The sequence below is a fragment of the Gorilla gorilla genome, chromosome 10 (assembly GCF_029281585.2).
Source record: "Gorilla gorilla gorilla isolate KB3781 chromosome 10, NHGRI_mGorGor1-v2.1_pri, whole genome shotgun sequence".
NCBI classification, from domain to species: Eukaryota; Metazoa; Chordata; class Mammalia; order Primates; family Hominidae; genus Gorilla; species Gorilla gorilla.
The window spans coordinates 126925721-126945627 of NC_073234.2; the positions used below are offsets into that span (position 1 = coordinate 126925721).

The 19907-nt window shown below is 38.4% G+C and overlaps 1 protein-coding gene across 50 annotated transcripts in view; it reads right to left on the reverse strand.

Moving 5' to 3' along the window:
• ATXN2 (ataxin 2) overlaps positions 1-19907 on the reverse strand; it is a 141168-nt gene that overhangs the window by 54812 nt on the left and 66449 nt on the right. For 23 of the 50 annotated variants that reach the window (XM_055359098.2, XM_055359079.2, XM_055359092.2 and 20 more), the window contains exons 6-14: positions 17178-17302; positions 12864-12955; positions 11853-12050; positions 10237-10415; positions 8149-8358; positions 5367-5549; positions 2398-2595; positions 1905-2012; positions 1563-1633 (exon numbers count right to left, since the gene is read on the reverse strand). In XM_055359098.2, coding sequence (XP_055215073.2) covers positions 1563-1633; positions 1905-2012; positions 2398-2595; positions 5367-5549; positions 8149-8358; positions 10237-10415; positions 11853-12050; positions 12864-12955; positions 17178-17302 — 1364 coding nt within the window. The remainder of the gene's footprint in view (positions 1-1562; positions 1634-1904; positions 2013-2397; positions 2596-5366; positions 5550-8148; positions 8359-10236; positions 10416-11852; positions 12051-12863; positions 12956-17177; positions 17303-19907) is intronic. The other 27 variants (XM_055359103.2, XM_063694354.1, XM_063694353.1 and 24 more) reach the window with 3 other exon arrangements.

Genomic DNA, 19907 nt, shown 5'->3' on the forward strand with positions numbered 1-19907 from the left:
TATATATGTAAATTATATCTCAATAAAGCTGTTACAAAAACATGCTAATTCACATGCTTCAAAGTAAAAATGTTTTTTCTTCATGAGATATTAAATTCAATCCAAGTGTAGTATAAGAGGAGACTGAATGATGTTAAAAAAAATAATGCTGAGGAAAAAATTCAAATGGGGAAGAATACCTACAGCAAGACATCATTTATAGCAAATTTAAGATTATGCAAAATATCATCTATTGCTCACAGATATATTCATATGCAGTATAAATATAAAGAACTGCACAGAAAAGAAACCCTTCCTTTTGGAAGGGAACAGGGGGAAGCAGCTGAGGAGGGGCAAATACATAAGAGGAGTTTAACTGTGTTAGAATGCTTTATTTACTAAGCTGGGTAGTGGGCACATGATCATATTTAATATTCTTTGTATCATTTGTATGTGTTAACTATTGTTTAACAAATTGAAAAACTTTTTTTTTTTTTTTTGAGATGCAGTCTTGCTCTGTCGCCCAGGATGGAGTGGAGTGGTGTGATCTCGGCTCACTGCAACCTCTGTCTCCTGGGTTCAAGCGATTATCCTACCTCAGCCTCCCAAGTAGCTGGGATTACAAGTGCATGCCACCATGCCTCGCTAATTTTTCTATTTTTGGTCGAGACAGGGTTTCACCATGTTGACCAGGCTGGTCTCGAACTCCTGACCTTAGGTGATCTGCCCACCTCAGCCTCCCAAAGTGCTAGGATTACAGGTGTGAGCCACCATGCCCGCCAACAAATTAAAACTTAAGTTAACAACTGTTAATAGCATTAAAGCTGAATAGATACATGTGCTAAAGTATGAAATAATAAGTAGTATTTTGAATGTTACCAATAAGTCAAGAATGAAGCTACTGTTAACATTTAGAAAGCTAAAACACAGGCTGAGGAAAGGCTACCTTTGCCTTTGGTTCACTCATCCTTTAATTCAGCTACTTTTTTTAAAAGGCTATTTAGATTTTCCTTTCTAAGAAGCTAAGTTTCAAGAAGATTTATTGGTTAGTCTCAAAATCTACCTTGATATCTATAGTAAATAACGTGCAAAAGAATGAAATGACAATCAAGGAGAGATGTTAAGTAAAGCCTGTGCTAAGACAGAGAAATAATGTTACAGAAAGATTTTGACCACAATATATTTGTGTACAAAGTATAAATCTCCAACTACCTCGGGACACCAGAGTTCAGTACATCTTCCATTTGCCACACTAGATTATTAATGACTTGGCCTTGCTCTACTAATATCTAGCTTCACTGAACAAAAAAATCAAATGACCATCAAATAGTAAGCTGTGCTATGGTGGTTTCAAATGTCAGGGCTATACTCTCATTTGATACCTACATATTGTTGTTACCAAATCTCATGATTTTAGTTATCCCACTTAAAGAATAGGCAAAGACCACTTTAAAAATGTTCTGCTTTCTACATATGTGGTTTGATGTTTCTGACTGTATACATAAAGCATTTTTATAAATAGATAAATCTTTAGTAATGCTTATTTTTTAAAACTCAAATTCATCAGTTAGTACAATACTTACCCTAAAATCATTCTTAAATTTCTTTAAATCATCAATCTGTTTTCTATGTTCAGAAACAATTGGTGATATACCTGTAAAATTAAGAACTGTTAAGACACAGGTTTATTTTTAAACTTTAACATCACATTCTTTTCAGTATGAGATGATAGAAATTAGAATAAGATATAAGATCAGAAAATAATTTCAAATATTAAATTTGGATTTTGGAATTTGTCAAGCAATACATTTATCTAACACAATAGTAAGAAGAAATGTTGAACAAAAATATTCTGTATGGGCATGAAATTAGACATACTTCTTCCTATTTCTACAGTTAAGCCTAATGACTCTTTAAACTCTAACCTTTGTTTTCAGCTTTTGAGAAGCTAGGTGATGTTTCATTGGGTTTAATATTTTCTTTATTCCCTGCAGGAGAGTTCTGCCTCTGATCTTGAAGCCTGGAATCTTTAGCTAGAAAACAATTTTTTAAAAAAAATTCAGAGAAGTTAGAAAAGCAAAACAAGAAAACACTGAACAATAATTTTGATTTCCTATGTTTTTGGAAAATAATGCTTTCATTTAAATAGAGGCTTTTTTTCCTTTGCAGATGTCATATGAAACACCAATAATTTTATTTATGTAGGTATTTGACACCCAGGAATGTTAACCTTTGTAACACAGACACTATATTAATTAGTAGTATTAAACAACATCAAAATTTACATAAACTTTTAAATGTGCACTAAAAATACTTGTCTATGAATAAAAATAACCTAGAATTTTTTCATATAATGTTACCCTCTAACATTCAATTTCACAGCTGAGATTATGGATTCAGAAGCTTTTTGTTACATACCCTCACTAGAAGGGGTAACAGCTCTGTTCGATGCAGGACTAGCAGGCGTAGGAGACGCAGCTGGAATAGGCATGGCAACAGCTTCAGTTGGAATAATACCAGCTTGGGGAGAAGCAAGAACTGGCCCACTGGGGGTATTTCCAATACTGTTCTGTCTGGGAGACCTGGGTCTATGAGTTTTAGGGGATAATCTTGGAACTAGAAGAAAGGGAAAATGTATTTATTACATTCTCAGTTCAAATGTTACTTCCTAAAAGAGGCTTCAGGCTTCTCTGAAGATCTAGGTAAATAAAACAGTCCTCTCTAGCCCTTACCCTTTATCCCATTACTGTTTTCTTTTCCAAAATGTTAGGAATTTGCTGGCAATCAAAACCACAAGTATATGAAGAACAGCAGCAATTACTAACACATAAGTATGATTTTCTCTCCTAACTAAATGTATCAAGTGATTCTCCTGCCTCAGCCTCTGGAGTAGCTGGGATTAAAGGCACTCGCCACCATAACCAGCTAATTTTTTTATATTTTTAGTAGAGACAGGGTTTCACCATGCTGGCCAGGCTGGTCTCAAACTCCTGACCTCAGGTTATCTGCCTACCTTGGCCTCCCAAAGTGCTGGGATTACAGGCATGAGCCACCATGCCCAGCCCTACACATTCTTTATAGCAACATCAAGGTCCACTGTGCAGTAATTAAGGAAACTTGAGACCCAAGTTAGTCAAAAGCGGAAGATAATAAAAGCAGGGTTTGTATCCCATATGACTTCCAAGTATATATCTAATAGGTTTCATATACCATTATAAACCTAACTGCAGAGCTCAGATTCAAAGGTTTAGAGAAAATGGTTCGATTATTTCATTTCAGTGTTTTTTTTTTTTTTTAAGTCACAAGGGTCACGGAAGAAAACTATTATTCAACAACTGCCATTTTTCCAATTAGTAAAAAGAGCAAATCTATAATGCTATTCTGAGTATATCTCCAAAACTATGCTTATACTCTCTCACTTCTAATCACGTTATTCTCAAAATTTATTTCCAGACCATCTAAGTAATGTCAAAAGATTAACAGAATAGCTGAAGCAGATTTTTTTTTTTTTTTGAAATGGAGTCTCGCTCTATAGCCCAGGCTGGAGTGCAGTGGCGTGATCTCCGCTCACCGCAACCTACACCTCCCGGGTCCTGGTTCAAGCAATTCTCCTGCCTCAGCCTCCAGAGCAGCTGGGATTACAAGAACGCGCCACAGTGCCCAGCTAATTTTTGTATTTTTAGTAGAGACGGCGTTTCACCATGTTGGCCAGGCTGGTGTTGAACTCCTGACCTCGTGATCCGCCCGCCTCAGCCTCCCCAAGTGCTGGGATTACAGGCGTGAGCCACTGCGCCTGACCGGCTGAAGAAGATTTTTTAAATTTTTGTTTTCTTGGTAGTCTTAAGATAATTGAAGACCAAGGAAGAAAATAAAAAGTACAAAGGAATTTAGGATACAATTACATGAATGTGCATCACATGAAGCTGAGCAGAAATGTATAGCAACTAAAAACAGATTTAACACAGCTGAGTTTTGTTTTTGTTTCTTTAAGCTTGAAGATCTTGTTTCTTTTTTCTTTTTTTTGAGATAGAGTTTCGCTCGTCACCCAGACTGGAGGGCAATGGTGTGATCTTGGCTCACTGCAACCTTCACCTCCTGGGTTCAAATGATTCTCCTGCCTCAGCCTCTCAAATAGCCACCACACTCAGCTAATTTTGTATTTTTAGTAGAGATGGGGTTTCATCATGTTGGTCAGGCCAGTCTTGAACTCCTGACCTCAAGTGATCCACCCACCTCGGCCTCCCAAAGTGCTGGGATTACAGGCATGAGCCACAGCAACTGGCCGATGTTGTTTCTTTTAAAGGTTCTATGGACTGATTAAAAGAGACAAAAGTGTTTTTTTTGTTTGTTTGTTTGTTTGTTTTTTAAGTATTCTTTGTAAGCTCTTGCTTACCACAGTTATGGGAACAAAGCACTAAGGACTGATTGGCAAAGTAGCAAAAGCAGTCAGCCTTATTGTAAAATCATGTCAACGTCTAATTTTTAAACTTTTTTTTTTTTTTTGAGACAGAGTCTTGCTCTGTTGCCCAGGCTGGAGTGCAATGGCATGATCTCAGCTAACTGCTAGCTCCGCTTCCCGAGTTCACACCATTCTCCTGCCTCAGCCTCCCAAGTAGCTGGGACTACAGGCACCCGCCACCATGCCCGGCTAATTTTTTTTGTACTTTTAGTAGGGACGGGGTTGCACCGTGTTAGCCAGGATGGTCTCGATCTCCTGACCTTGTGATCCACCCACCTCAGCCTCCCAAAGTGCTGGGATTACAGGCGTGAGCCACCACACCCAGCCTAATTTTTATACTTTTATAGCTGCTGTCAGCATATTCCTTATGCTAATCACAAATAAAACTTGGACCCTTTATTTGTATTTGATATTCCTTATTATGGAAATATAGTTGGGAATTAGTGTCATATACAGATGCTATAGAAACACACTACAATGTAAGCCAAAAATAAATGTTTATAGAATGTACTGATAAACAAAGCTGCTAAAAAGATAAGGAAATACGGTCCCTCCAAATAGTGTTACATACTGTGTTTGCCTCATATTAGAGAGGTACTTTACAAAACTTTATAGTTTTACAATATATCTGTATTTATGAACCTTATAGGAATCTCATCACAATCCCATAATGTAGACTAGGCAAGAATTATTAACACTTTACTCACTGAGAAATCTCAACTTCAGAATGAGTGTCTGACTTGCTTTAATATATGATGAATAAGTGGTAGAGCCCAGAATAAAAATATGGGTTTCCCAATTCCTGGTGATTCTACTATTTTTAACATATACATACTTACACTTCCTCAAACAGAGTTGTAGCTCAGCCCTCTTTATATCTAGTGTAATGACAAAATGAGTACCGTCATTATGCCCAAGTGTTACCTACCCCCACTGACCACTGATGACCACGTTCCCCCCGAGGGACTGGTCCTTGCTACTGGAGGAGTAGCTGCTTCACTGGGTGGGTTGTGGGATACAAATTCTAGGCCACTGGATATGGAACCCCTCCCAGAAGAAACTCTGTGATTTCGAGGATGTCGCTGGGCCTTTGGGGACATCCTTGGAGGCCCTAAGGAAGAAACAGTGAACATCACATAAATGTCATGATATTCATCAGTACTACTTTTCTGCTAAATACACCCATTCACACACACATGCACACACACACTCACTCTATAGTTTTTCCTTGGTTAAAAATAGAAAAAAAAACACCATACATATTTTTTTGGCCATACTAATTCTTTCAGAATTATTTTGTGGAATGCCACAAAGTTTTATAAATAAATTTTATTATTTCCCTTTATTTTTAAAGAAAGGGAGGGATGAAGTTGGTGGTAAGAAATCAACAATAAGATGTCAACTCTTAAAAGAACTGTAGCAATCTGTTTCAACTATGTCTTATTTGTAAAGAAATATGTTACTAGAAATTATGACATGATAAAATATTTTTAACTTTCCATATATTTTACCTTTCCCTGACCTGAATTTTCTACATTACTTCTAAAATTAGAAAAAAAAAATTTAAACAGAAGACTATTAATCCCTATACACCCCGACACCACTAAAATATATATACGTACCCTACTTAAATTTCTCTAAAATTTTAGTTTATTTATCTCTTCTATCATGATCATCAATTTTAAAACTCGGCTTAAAACAGTAAGCAGTAACCTGTAAGCAGTTTCTTAGGCTTAGCAGGCTGTGAGCTGAAAATTCTATTAAAGGGATGACTTGTATTAGTCTATTAATAGATGACCAAAATAACTGACATTTGGGGGAGAAATCAGCACTATATGAATTGTCAAAATTCTACATTATTGATTCTGCCATGCCACTAGTGACTACTCTTTCTAAATCAGTCTACTGTGCATTAGACCAATCTATTAGGTAAAAGAGTGGACAGAATGGCCCTCATCAGAGAAGCCTACTGGTGTTAACACCAAGCAAAAACTTCCCTAATGTCAAAGCCAAATCTCCTCACTCTCTCACCCTGCTGCCAAACTCTTTAGAACTTCAAATTAATATATGTTGCCAATAGAATTATTATTTTATTTTTATTTTTATAAGACAAAGTCTGTCTCTGTCGCCCAGGTTGGAGTGCAGTGGTACGATCTCAAGTCACTGCAACCTCTGCCTCCCAGGTTCAAGTGATTCTCCTGCCTCAGCCTCCCAAGTAGCTGGGTATTTTTAGTAGACACGAGGTTTCACCATGTTGGCCAGGCTGGTCTCAAACTCCTGACCTCAAGTGATCCACCTGCCTCAGCCTCCCAAAGTGCTGAGATTACAGGCGTTAGCCACCATGCCTGGCTTCCAACAGGAATTTAAACATGAACATGATCTTTAGAAGAATGCTAATGTTATACACTATAATTTTCAAATGGAAATATTCAACATCTCTGAATGACGCAGAAAGTATATTTCTGTGTGAAGTTAGTCCATGAGCAGTCCTTAAATCTTAATGTAATAAAGATGTTCACAGTCATTAATGATCATGTTTTATTTAATATATTCTCAATAAATAAACATCACTTATTCAAATGATGGACTGCAAGAAAAATATCAACAGAACTTTGCATTTAGTGACCACTATTAAGGCCCTTTTGAGCAAAGAAGTCACCTTGAAAATCAGTGGAACTTGCTCTTCAAGGTTAGATGCTTCAGTCAAAGTCATATGACCTGCCTGCTTAGATGGTAACAATTTATTTAAAAGTAGCCAATACAGTTTTCTCCAGAGAAGCAGGAGAAACACATTTTGTGCGGAAAACTTTATTAGTCCCAAACATAAGCAATATTAACTAATTTTAATGAACAAATCAGATTAAAATTTTAACACAAATATTCAGAACTAGTATCAAAAGGACATTATGATTCAGAAATTAATATATGGGTGGCATTTAAATTAGAATGTTACCTTTCTACAACATATCCCTGTATTTGATATGTGGCAATGATGGATTTAGCGCCAAATACTGAATAAGAATTACACTATTTTATTCTTATTTTTGACGAGGAAAGAAATAGCTAAATATTCAAATTCATATGTCGTTTTTATCAATTTTATCTCAGATCAAGGACTTCTTCCAGATTAAAGCAGCCTTTCACTATGTAAGATTGCAAAGCTAACTTTAAAAAAATTACTCAGTTAAATTTAGAATTCTTCTGGCATTCTAAAAATCAAACTACTTTAATCTAAGGCAGACACACAAAGTCAGCTACATGGGCTGTCGCTCTCAAAAAAGACCCGGAAAACACCATCCCTGCTTATGGCCAATAGGAAGGTTCACTAGGACCTTGGCCAAAGAGCTGTAAAATGAACCTAAGTTCAAGACTGGCTGAAGAAAGTTCATTTGTTTAACTACTGTATACAGTGCAAATAAGGAGGGGGAAGGCTGTGGGGAAGACCCTTCTGGGGCTGTAAAGAAGCATAATTATCAGGCAGAGATAAACCCCCTTTTTAACAACAATTCAAGAGAGTTTATAGCTTCACACATTTATCAAATTTCTCTCTAATGAACAAAAGGTTAATAGAAATAGTTTTAATAAACTAAAGTTAAAACACAGAAATTATAGGTTATTAAATAATGAAGAGGAAACTATTTTGTAATTATAAACTCACATAGGAGTTAAACAAAGACAAACAAAAACATGAACAAATTGTGGTATTGTACCTTCTGAAGACATGCGTTTAGGCATAGTAGAGACAGGAGCTGGAGAACCATGAGCAGAGGGGTGAGACGGGGGTCTGGATGGCCGCGAGGGGGGCCTGGAGGGCGGCCGTGTAGGGGTGGCTGCCCGAGGTGGAAGAGAGTTGGGACCTGACTGGTAGCGAGAAGGTGGGCGAGAGGAAGGAGATGGGCAAGGCGATGGCCAGGGAACACCTGACAGAACAAATGATATGAAGGAAAGTATAAAAACTAAAGAAAAAAATGAGGGAAAAAAGTAAACAGAAAAAAAGTAAAATGACAAAAATGATTTCTTGTACATTTTAACCCTTTGAGGACAGTCATTTGATTTGTGATAAGTTTTAGCATAACTTAACTGACATAAATTCACATTTTACTTTAACCTCCTGAAGATTAAGTCTGTTTAAATGAATACACGTTCCCAAAGGGTTAATTAGGATCTATACACACTATTGAAGAAGACAGTTAAGACTTTGCCTATTAATCCTGCTTCTATAACTGTTTCTCAGTAACTGGTTGTTTAAAGGAATATAACATACACTAGATAATTTCACATAATAAATCACAATAATTCCTACTCAGGAATAAGATTATTTACTGTATTAGTTTTAACTCTGAGGCATAACGAAAATAAGCAGTAGCTATTATATCCAATTAGAAATGCTGGTTCCTTACAATTATCTATGATTTTCATCAGGTTTACACTTGAACCCAGAACTCAGTTTGAAATCTTATTAAGCAAGTCCCATTTAAGTAGAAATAAAACATTACTCTTCTAGAGTCACAGGAGTATCAAATGATAATATTCATTGCTCTTTCAAAAAAAAAAGTCTTGACCTCATTAAAGTAGAAAAAGGGAGACCTTCTAAATAATTTATACAGTTAAACACTTATCTAAGCAACTGCTTAATAAATACTGCAACTACAAAGCAGTCATCACCAAATAAATTTATACTGATGGATATGCCTAGGTAAAGATACAGCTAGTATTTAACATTACATATCACTTACCTTAATCTTATCAAACAGTCCAGGTCTCCTCTCCATAGGGTTCCACACACTTAAGTATCATATATTTCTCAGCCCCCTTCAGGTTTTTTAACTTTAAAATTCTGTTTATAAACAACTAAAATCTTTCCTCAGTGAGCAAAGAAATTTCACCCCCAATATTAAGTACTGAAAATACTCAAGAGTGTCCATTTGGAGAGGAATTCTGGAGAAAAGACTCAATAAAAACAAATGAAATTGGAAACTTAGTGTTCTCTATTTTCATTTTTCTAACTTTCCAAATTTAAATAGCTAAAATTGAATGTCCACTCTTTTCCCACAAAGTTAGTAACATACTATTGCTATTACTATTTCCATACCATCCATAGAACTGTTGTTCAGTATCCCTGATTTATGGAAAAGATCCACAACCTACAATATTCAACCTAGATTTAGAGGTAGAGTAAAAAATGTCTTCCTACTAAAGATTCAGGTTTCTTTTACTTAAGTTGCTAAACTGTAACATCCACCCTTAGACTAAGGGTTGTTTTTGTTGTTTTTTAAGCAACTTTCTCTAGTCACTTTCTTCACATGACTCTTGATCATGTCTTGTATTATAAGTTACCTCAGATCCTTTCTTGAAGTAAGCATAATATAGAAACAAATAATGAAAATTGATCTATATTAACCACAGTGTTGCACATAGGTTAGAATTTTCCATATAAATTATGTCTAAATAATTTTATTATCCAGTGTTTTTAAAATTGAGAACCTATCCAAAGTTTCCAATTTCTTTATATGTGGAGTGTTTTGGGCCAAGTGATTGTCTTGGGTTAAATGTAGCACTTTATCTTAGTACATCATGAATATTTCATCATGCTAAATAATATATATGTCAATGACGTATACAATGTTTTACTAATTTAATATCCACAAAAGCCAATTTTAAGTAATGCTGAAGTGAAAGCTACTCGCCAAATCATTAAAGTGCGCATTCATATCAGTTATGTAAACTATTTTAAGTATTTTAAGTATTTAGAAAACTATTTTATCAATGATATTGACAAGTCTGGTCAAAATACTTGCCTCCATTAACTACTCTTTGGTCTGAACCAGAATTCGGGTTGAAATCTGAAGTGTGAGAAGTGGATCTTGATGGCATGGAGCCCGATCCAGGCTGGCCCATACGCGGTGAATTCTGTCTCCCACTTCCCCAGGATATGACTTCTCTATTTCTTTGTCCAGGAGGAATATATTTATTTTCCCTGAAAATGAGAGATCCTCTAAATCATTTTATTCTAAAAGGTACCAAGCCAATGAAACATATCTAAAAGTCATCTAGACAGAAGGGAATGCTTGTTACAAAAAGGTTCTACACTAAACCAAACTGCCTCACTCCCAGATGCCCCTGTTCTTCCATCTTACCCTGAGTTCTAACCTCTGGACTGTCCCTTCCCTTAGATTCTGCTCCTAAGCACAAAGTTTAACAGATGTGTGCTCATTCTCATCCCACTTGACCTCTCTATGGCTGATTCCATCAATCTTGGTCTATCTTCACAACATTTTTTGTCCTTCACTTTCTCAATTTTATTTTCTCTGAGATCTCTTCTCTCACTGGCTGTTCTTTGGTTTTTCATGGCTCCAATATCAGCAATGCTGATGAAACCTCAAACTGAACCGCCAGTCTCACAGTGTCAACATCTATCAGTGGACATGTCAATTCAAATCACCAGACTCTAAGCTGACTGCCTTTAAGAGAGGATGCATCTCTTACTTTACTAGATAGGTAGCAGGTATTTCTCAACACGTTTATGAATAAATGAAAGACCCACAAGCCCACATATGCAATTAGCTGCACAAACGGAGTCACTGTTTTTCCCCTCAAACTTGCTCCATGTTTCCTATCTCTCTTACCAGTACATCCATTAAGTCACCTAGTTATCAAATAAACCTCAGGCTCATCCCTGAACTAGGTGGTTACCAAATTCTCACAGATGAACTATTTCAATGCACTAACTGTTCTCTGTGTCTCAGCCAGTCCTCAATGCCCCAGGGTTTATTCACCCCATCTCCTTCCAACAGGGTGCTCTTTAGCATGACATTCCAAGTCCTTTAACGACTTCAGTTCCTACTATCAACTGCCACTGCTGCACCTGACACAGATCCTGTGTTCCAGACACATGCGACAACCAGCCCTCTCCTGAGCTGGCCAAATTTTCTCATAGCCATGCTTGTACATGGCTTTTCATCAGGTGATAAACTCTTCTCCCAACTCTTCTCTGAGTGTCAAAGACCCTATTATCTTATCACAAAATGTCACCTCCTCAATGAGGTTTTCTCTGACTCTACAGGTTATGCTAGCTCCTCCTCATTCTGTATGTTCCTAGTACTTTGAACATGCCTTTAACCAAGCAAATCATATTGTACTGCATGTCCCCCACCAGATAACTATTTTAACAAGCTCTTCAAGATCTTGGATTGCTCACCGTGATATACCAACACTTGGCTCCACAGAGCTTACTCTCAAAAGCATATTTTCCAAGATCACCATAACCTTTTCTCTAACAGATCTTAAACCAATTCTACTTGCATTCTCTACCTAAGCTATATTAAAGGAAGAGGAAATATAATAACAATACACCGTCTCACACAGACCTTGAGTTGTGTATCCAAAATACTGCATCATGATTTCCTTTAAATACCTAGTGTTTATGCTGTGCCCCTCACGTTCACTGGAATTTCTCTGAACTGCTGTGTATTTTTCTTCCTCACTCCTATCATCATTTTCCAGGGCCACTCGAGCTTTGTACTGGGCACTTGACTCAATTTCTTCTGCTAACTGGTTTGCCCTTGCTTCCCGTTTTAAAAATTCTTCTGAGTTATCTCTTTCTAAGGGCACTCTGAAACATGAGGAAAAGAAAAGCAAAATGAGTCCTTTAAAGCCACAGTTTATGTATCTGTCATAGTCAACTACTAAGAAAGTTTAGAGTTTAGAATACTGGTAAAAACAAAAACTAAAACTAAAACTAAAACTAAAACTAGAAGTTATAGTGATCTGTGTATTTATAAATCGAAATTCTAACTTTTTTTTCTGTTACCTTTTCTCCAGAGGAACATATTTCAAAAACTGGTTAAACTGTTCACCATAATCTCTGCCCTTGCAAATTTAGATATTTTTTAACAACTTAGAAGACAAAACCGGCCAGGCACGGTGGCTCACACCTGTAATCCCAGCACTTTGGGAGGCCGAGGCAGGTGGATCACGAGGTGAAGAGATCGAGACCATCCTGGCCAACATGGTGAAACCCCGTCTCTACTAAAAATACAGAAATTAGATGGGCATGGTAGCACGCGCCTATAGTCCCAGCTACTCGGGAGGCTGAGGCAGGAGAATCGCTTGAACCCGGGATGCAGAGGTTGCAGTGAGCCGAGATTGCACCACTGCACTCCAGCCTGGCAACACAGCGAGATTCCGTCTCAAAAGAAAAAAAAAGACAAAACCAAAATTTGTTTAGAGCATAAAAACAGGGTATAGGCAAACTACATTTATTCCCTTTTTTTAATGGAAATTTATCACAGTTGGTAATAACGGAAAAATTATTTCATGTAATTGTTTAACTTAAAAACTAACAGAAACATTTATTCATCATAAATTAAGCTGATGAAAATCAAAGACAAATGCACTAAAATAAAAACAAACTTTTCAAACTTACGTATACGAAGATAAACTGCTATCATACGTAGACACTACACCATAATTTTCTTCATTATATCGAAACATATCATTGGGATCCCATCCATTAGACTAGAAGAAAATGAAGCTTGTTTTTCAAAATGTCAAAGTATTTGTTCCCTTTCATTCAGTTATAACCAACATCTATATTAACAATATCTAACAAACTACTTGAGCAAAATTAGCAAATTAGAAAATAGGAAAAAATTTCCTTAAAAATGTTTTAGAAAAATACTTATCAGCCCCTCCAGTTGATAAATAACTATACAACACAATTATTTGAGCAGTTATTTTTAAAGTTTAGAACATTTTAATTACTTCATAAAATAGCCTTCAGATCAGGGTTCTCTCTTTTCTCTAACCTGTAAAAGCCACCTTTCAGTTAGAGCCATCTACATTTACCTGTAACCTTCTTGAGATCACACTGGTCCTCAGGTCTGTGGAGGACAGGAGGTACATATTTTACTTCTTTTAAACAAGGGATTCCACATGGAACAAGGGGTGCTTTTTAACAGCCAAAAATATTTCCAATGTTTGGGAGAAAGAAGGGAGAAGCCAACGCTTTCCCTCATATTCAACGATTCCAAGGTGGGACTATGGTACTAGGTCCCTGGCAACCTCCCCTTCCTCCTGGGAATGCTCAAATGGGAAGGCAGCATGAAACGGTGAACAGGCAATCACTGGACAATGTCACAAGAACTGGGCTTTAGAACTGGTTTTACCATTAGCATTTGTGACACCTCAGAAGTGGCAACTCTGGATCTCAATACCCTAACCTATAACCTCAGCATAGGTAACTCCACAATTCTACGAGGAAACTATAGGAAATTACCATTCGCGAAAGGGAGGCTGCCCTCTTTTTTTGGTGGGGGGGAGCCAGGGGCAAGCAAATTTATTAAGAAAGTAAATAAAAGAATCCTACTCCATAGGCAGAGCAGCTGAGGCTGCATTCTTTAACGTAAAAGGATCAATCAATTGGGCCACAGGCTGGAAGACCATTTACCAGTGAATATTACTGTCTGGATAATTACTTCTCTAATGTTTCAACTCCTTTTTTAAAGGCTTACTGGTGAAAAGTATAAAGTCCAGTAAAGGTTGTAATCCATCCCAGAAGAACGAACACATCAACCAAGCAATGCTGATGGCAACCTCAATGCTAAGGCTTGCCTCGAAGTTCACCTATTAACCTTGGGTCCTCCTGTGCTACTCCAGGTAAGACTATAATGTAAGTCTACCACCAATGCAATTCCTTTTGCCAAACACATGGGCAGGAAATCACACTTACTTATGGAGGCTTTAAAATTACTTAAGTAATGTATGCCCTACATAAAAAAAAAAAAGCACACAATACGGAAAGACATCCAGTAAAAAGTAAATGTCTTCCAATCCCAGTGTGCATAAATAACTACTATTAAGAGTTCTGGCCGGGCACGGTGGCTCATGCCTGGTATCCCAGCACTTTGGGAGGCCAAGGCAGGAGGATCACGAAGTCAGAAGATTGAGACCATCCTGGCTAACATAGTGAAACCCTGTCTCTACTAAAAATACAAAAAATTAGCCAGGCATGGTGGCGGGCACCTGTAGTCCCAGCTACTTGGGAGGCTGAGGCAGGAGAATGGCATGAACCCGGGAGGCGGAGCTTGCAGTGAGCTGAGATCGCACCACTGCACTCAAGTCTGGGCAACAGAGCGAGACTCCATCTTAAAAGAAAAAAAAAAGAGTTTCAGCCGGGCACAGTGGCTCATGCCTGTAATTCCAGCACTTTGGGAGGCCAAGGCGGGTGGATCACCTGAGATTAGGAGTTCGGGACCAGCCTGGCCAACATGTTGAAACCCCGTCTCTACTAAAAATACAAAAAATTAGCCAGATGTGGTGGCGGGCGCTTGTAGTCCCAGCTACTCAGAAGGCTGAAGCAGGAGAATCGCTTGAACCTGGGAGGCAGAGGTTTCGGTGAGCCAAGATCACGCCATTGCACTCCAGCCTGGGCAACAGAGCAAGACTCCGTCTCAAAAAGTTTCTTGGGTGTAATTTCAGACATCTTTTAGGCAATAAGAATATGAACAGCTCTTTTAAAAAAAAAAAATTCATGGCCAGGTGCGGTGGCTCATGCCAGTAATCACAGCACTTTGGGAGGCTGAGGCAGGTGGATCACGAGTTCAGGAGTTCAAGACCAGCCTGACAAACATGGTGAAACCCCTTCTCTACTAAAAACACAAAAATTAGCTGGGCATGGTGGCAGCTACTCAGGAGGCTGAGGCAGGAGAATTGCTTGAACCCGGGAGGCGGAAGTTGCAGTGTGACAGAGCAAGACTCTGTCTCAAAAAAAAAAAAAAGCAAATAGGATCCCAGTGTTCTGCAATGTGCTTTTTCTCTTAATAAATCTTAGATATCTTTCCATATTGGAACACCATTCTTTTTGGTAGATATGTAGTGTTTCAATTGAATGGTGACATCATAAATCTAACTCATGCTATATTGATAGACACTTAGAATGCTTCCAATTTTTCACTATTAGAAATAATGCTATGGCCAGGCATGGTGGTTCACGCCTATAATCTCAGCACTTTGGGAGGCCAAGGCGGGCAGATCACCTGAGGTCAGGAGTTCAAGACCAGCCTGGCCAACATATAGTGAAACCCCGTCTCTACTAAAAATACAAAAATTAGCTGGGTGTGGTGGCACACGACTATAGTCCCAGCTGCTTGGAAAGCTGAGGCAGTAGAATCACTTGAACCCAGGAGGTGGAGGTTACAGGGAGCCGAGATCGCACCACTGCACTCCAGTCTGGGTGACAGAGTGAGACTCCATCTCTCAAAACAGCAACAACAACAACAACAAAAGAAATAATGCTGAAGAAAAAAAAAAAATCCTGGTCAGGCATGATGGCTCACACCTGTAATCCCAGCACTTTGGGAGGCTGAGGTGGGTGGATTACCTGAGCTCAGGAGTTCCAGATCACCCTGGGCAACATGGTAAAACCCTGTCTCTGCAGAAAAAGAAAAAAAAAAATCTTCACATATAATTATTTGCATGTCTTATGGATATATGAGGGCAAAAATAAATTACTAGAGGTAGAACAGCTGGAACAAAGAGTATGTGCATTTTAAATTTTGATTAGCATTGCCAGATTCTCTCCAGAAAGACTCTATCAATTTATCCACCTCACCAATAGTGTAAAAGAAGTCTCTGTTTCCTCATATTTTTCATACAGGTGACGTGATGTACAGACTTGAGAACCATTATATTAGGTTATATATGATTCGTTAAAGTTTGAGAATTAACGACATGTTGCCTGTGTATGTCCAGTTTTATTACTAGACTTGAGGTCAAAGTAGGACATTTCAGGCTTCCTGTCTGAGGAAGAGTGTCATTATTAAGCTGTTATGCCTTAAACATCAAACACAGATATGTTACAAATTCTCTTTCTACTCAATGGAAGATTCTTCATTCTACTCAAATATTGGTACCATAACACTCATTTTTGGCAAGAGACTTTGCTTTATATCTCTATGCTCTCTATCCTAAAGACAGAGTCTTTATTAAGTATTTGTTTTTATTTTTATTTCTTAGAGAAGGGGTCTCCTTATGTCATTCAGGCTGGACTCCAACTCCTGGGCTCAAGTGATCCTCCTGCTTCAGCCTCCCAAGTAGCTGGGACTGCAGGCATGTGCCAGCATACCCAGCTAAGCACTTCAAGTACAGATAATGCATTAAAGAGAGAAACAAAACTAGTATGTGACAAGAGGCATTTTAGAAATAAAAGAATTTTGTGGAGAATAATCCAAATTTAAGACCAAGAAATTTATGTAATGCTTTAATTCCAATGTAACCTAATTATTTATCTTAATGACAACCTTTTCTTCAGACAAGAAGCTTAAAATGTCCTACTTCAACCTCATCTCTAGGTGAAGTCAACAATTAAGACACCACTTTCCTTAGGCTACCTTATTTGGCTGGGTGTTAAAGCAAAACACACCCGCATTTCCCATGGTTTCTAATTTTAATTTAAGCTGCTTCTTATTTATTTTAATCACAAAGAAGTAATTCATGAGCATCCACAAGAACAGACAGTACTCCTGCTTAACCCCTACAAGTAAAATAACAAACATTTTTCTTTATATATTGCTTGGGAGAAAGTCTCTAGTTATACAACAAACCTGCTGCTCTAAATACACTCACTACAATAACAACAACAACAACAAAAGCACACTTAAATTACAACCAAGTGACAGGATGCCATACGTACACCACACTGACCACAGAGTCTAGCACTAATTACAAAGATGTTACTTACTACGTCATTTTCCAAAGCCTCAAGTTCCTCATTGGCTGTGAGTTCACCTGCATCCCAGGGCTCCAGGTCCTTCTCTTTGTGTTCGCCATTCACTTTAGCACTAATAGCAGAGTCAGTAAAAGCATCTGCAAAGAATGGTTTCGGTTGAAAGTTTATATAATCTGGCAATCAGTTACACTCACACACGTGAATTACCAACAAAGACATATGTTAAAAAACAATTACGAAAAATGAATTTCACATAATTGTTTAACTTAAAATCTAACAGAAACATTTACTGAACATAATTTAGGTTGATGAAAACAAAAGACAAATGCACTATAATAAAGGTAAACTTAAAACTTATGTATGTGAAGATAAACTGCTATCTAAACTGATATGGAATATATAGTATTCAGTAAAAGTATGCTTTCACGTTTAATTTAGCAAATGGAATCACAGATGACTATCAGTAAAGGTGTTTTCTTTTTATATAATTTTAAGCCACACGAAGCATTTTTTTTTTTTTTTTTTTTTTGAGATAGAGTCTCGTTCTGTTGCCCAGGCTGGAATGCAGTGGCGTGATCTTGGCTCACTGCAACCTCTGCCTCCCAGGTTCAAGCGATTCTCCTGCCTCAGCCTCCCGAGTAGCTGGGACTACAGGTGCGTACCACCACGCCCGGATAATTTTTTGTATTTTTAGTAGATGGGGTTTCACCGTGTTAGCCAGGCTGGTCTTGATCTCCTGACCTAGTGATACCCCCACCTTGGCCTCCCAAAGTGCTGCGATTACAGGCGTGAGCCACCGTGCCCAGCCCACCTGAAGCATATTTTAATGTATTGACATAATTCATTAAATTATATTACAGGTAATTACTCTGCTTGTCTCAGAAGTGACCAAGAAAATTTCTGGCCAGATGTGGTGGCTCATGCCTGTAATACCAGCACTTTGGGAGGCCCAGGTGGGCGGATCATGAGGTTAAGAGATCAAGACCATCCTGGCCAACATGGTGAAACCCTCTCTCTACTAAAAATACAAAAATTAGTTGGGCATGGTGGCACATGCCTGTAAGTCCCAGCTACTCGGGAGGCTGAAGAAGGAGAATCGTTTGAACCCGGGAGGTGGAGGTTGCAATGAGTGGAGATCACGCCACTGTGCTCCAGCCTGGCGACAGAGTGAGACCCCGTCTCAAAAAAAAAAAGAAAAGAAAAAGAAAATTTCTATCAATCCATCAAAAATACCTCTTTTTTTTTTTTCTTTTTTGAGATGGAGCTTGCTCTTTCACCCAGACCGGAGTGCAGTGACACCATCTCGGCTCCCTGCAACCTCCACCTTCCAGGTTCAAGGGAATCTCCTGCCTCAGCCTCCCAAGTAGCTAAGATTACAGGCACCCACCAACACGCCCAGCTAATGTTTGTATTTTTAGCAGAGACAGGGTTTCACCATGTTGGCCAGGCTGGTCTCGAACTCCTGACCTCAGATGATCCACCCACCTTGGCCTCCCAAAGTGCTGGGATTACAGGTGTGAGCCACCATGCACTAATTAGATATACCTTCAGAGTACTTGCAGCCAAATATATGTGGATTTTGTTTTTAACTTTCCATATTCATGTCTATGTACAGTGGTCAATATCCCAGCAAACTCTTGCCATTAGTAAGTGAAGCCATTCTAAGTGGTTTAACCCCTCCCAGAACCCACTTCTTCATATATAACCACTCTGCTACAAAGTTCAGGCCCTACAGTATTACCTGTCTCAGAAAGTTCAGGTAGCGGGCATACCTGGACTTCCTATTAACACACTCTCACTTTGTGTCCTCTTCTCTTCTACTAATGTTATTGAAGAGTACTGACTTATGAAAGCAAATGTAGCATCCACATGTTAGCTGACCATACTGCTGTCTGGCACAGGAAATTTTCTCTAGTTGGGAGTTAGACTCAGCTAAATAAAGGCCCACTGGGCAATGATGGCACTAGGAAACGCTCTGTAGATATAGGCTTGCATTTAAATGACTGGACCCATAGGGTACCACCTACTACGAACTAAGGAGTAATACTTCTGTTGATCTGGCTCTGCTGAGGAATATAAGCTCCCAGCCACTGTTCCTTCCCAGTACTGTAAGTTGCCACTAAGAGGAGGAAGGGACGAATCAACAACTAAACACACAATACTCCTACAAAAGAGGTTATTCCAGATGGATTTTTTATTTGGCAATGCTTCTATAACTGTCATTGTCTCCCTAATGGGCAAAGTGATGCCAAAATAAGAAATCTGAGCCAGCAAATTTTAAGCATGGAACTTCAAGCCTAGCTAATTCTAACCTCTTCTTATCCCAAACTAGGTGTGGGTAGGTATGAGTGTGTGTAGCTGTACATCAGGGAATAAAAGCATTAATCCACCTCTGGGCTTAGCTGCCAGCTCCACCAGCAGCACTACTCCCATTGCTAGCAATTCTAAGAGCCAAGAGTGTGCTGAGGGAGTTCCCCAGAGCAGCAGGACTCAGCTGGGGGTGGAATGGAGCATTCACTAGAAATGGCTGAATTTTGGAAAATCTCTCTAAGAGATTCTAAGAGACTAATGCGATCTTACCAACACCTCATCTTTGCTGAAAGCTACTGATGACACTAGAAATCTGACCTTATTTGATACTAACCTGAATCAAGTTCTTCTCTACATTATCTTAAAGTTATGTGGATTGCTGGCAAAAATTAATTTAGCCATGTGTATTTTCAAGAATGTAAAATGTTCCAA